The 1183-nt window shown below is 53.3% G+C and overlaps 1 protein-coding gene across 1 annotated transcript in view; it reads left to right on the top strand.

Moving 5' to 3' along the window:
- Window positions 1–95: 95 nt before the first annotated feature.
- The window catches only part of RAB37 (RAB37, member RAS oncogene family), a 77058-nt gene continuing 75970 nt past the window's right edge, over window positions 96–1183 (top strand). The window contains exon 1 of the mRNA XM_008057395.2: window positions 96–167. Within this exon, the coding sequence (XP_008055586.1) occupies window positions 96–167 (72 nt within the window). The remainder of the gene's footprint in view (window positions 168–1183) is intronic.

The following is a 1183-nucleotide window of genomic DNA, read 5'->3' as shown; positions in this document are numbered from 1 at the left end:
CCGAGCCGGCCGCACCCGGCGGAGCCCGGACCCGGCTCCTGGGAGCGCTGACGCAGAGCGCCGGGAGAGAGGGAGCAGCGAGCTCCAAGCCGGGCATGGACCTGCAGAGACTCGACTCCTACCAGTGGGGAGCTGGCCCCGACTTCAACGAGAATGTCCTGCATAAGGTAAAAACCTCCTCCGCTCCCCCAGCCCAACTCTGGGCGAGGCGCCATCACCAGGAGCTCTCTCCGTTCCCTGACTTTGCTTTGGGAAATACGGAGAACCTGGCCAGGATCGGTGAGCCTAGGGAGCCCTGCTTGTCTGATCCTGTTTGCTGCTTAAAAGAGCTGGAAAGCGCTTGGGGAGGGGCAACGTCAGAAGCTAAGATGACCAGGAGCTTAGTTCACTCATTAAATCACCGGTGTCCCTTTCTCACTCCCTCCTGCCTCCTCCTTATCCCTTTGCACTCCTGTGTACCCCTGCACCTCCGCTCTCCCTAACCCCTATGAGAGACTGCGTTTGACCCCATTAGGTCTGCTAGCAGTGTCCAAAGACCTGAATTCCTGGCCAGCCTGAGCGAAATTAGACAGCAGAGATAAACTCTTGTTTTCAAACCAAACTCCCTCGTGGCTCCGGAAAACTGCCCGCCAGTCGCGACTCACTCACAGCCTCCTGCCAGCATTTGCTTATTTCAAAACCCTAACACATCCTTTGCTTCCCTCATTCAAGTTTCTGATGCAACTCATTTTTCCAGAATGCAGGTCCCCACCTGGAATAGTTGTTGAGGAAAAGTAGCAATCCCTCTAAAGGTAACAATGTTAACCCCAAATCCATCACTCTGAAAGAATCAAAGCCTTATATTTACCATAAGAAGCTGTTATGGCCAGGCATGTAATTCCAGCATTTTGGGAAGAGGAAGAGAGAGGATTGTTTGAGCCCAGGAGTTCAAGACCAGCCTGGGCAACATAGTGAGACCTCATCTCTATATAAAAATAAAAAATTAGCTGGGTGTGGTGGCACATGCCTGTAGTCTCAGCTCCTCAGGAGGCTGATGCAGGAGGATCACTTGACCCAGGAGTTGGAAGCTACAGTGAGCCATGATCATGCCACTGCACTCCAACCTGGGTAACAGAGTGAGACCCTAACATGAAGGAGGAGGTGGAGAAGGAGGAGGAGAGGAGAAGGAGGAGGAGGAGGAGGA

This window comes from Carlito syrichta, unplaced genomic scaffold, assembly GCF_000164805.1.
Source record: "Carlito syrichta isolate Samal-C Ts95f unplaced genomic scaffold, Tarsius_syrichta-2.0.1 Scaffold302991, whole genome shotgun sequence".
Classification (NCBI taxonomy): Eukaryota; Metazoa; Chordata; class Mammalia; order Primates; family Tarsiidae; genus Carlito; species Carlito syrichta.
This window is presented reverse-complemented; position numbering and strand designations above follow the sequence as displayed.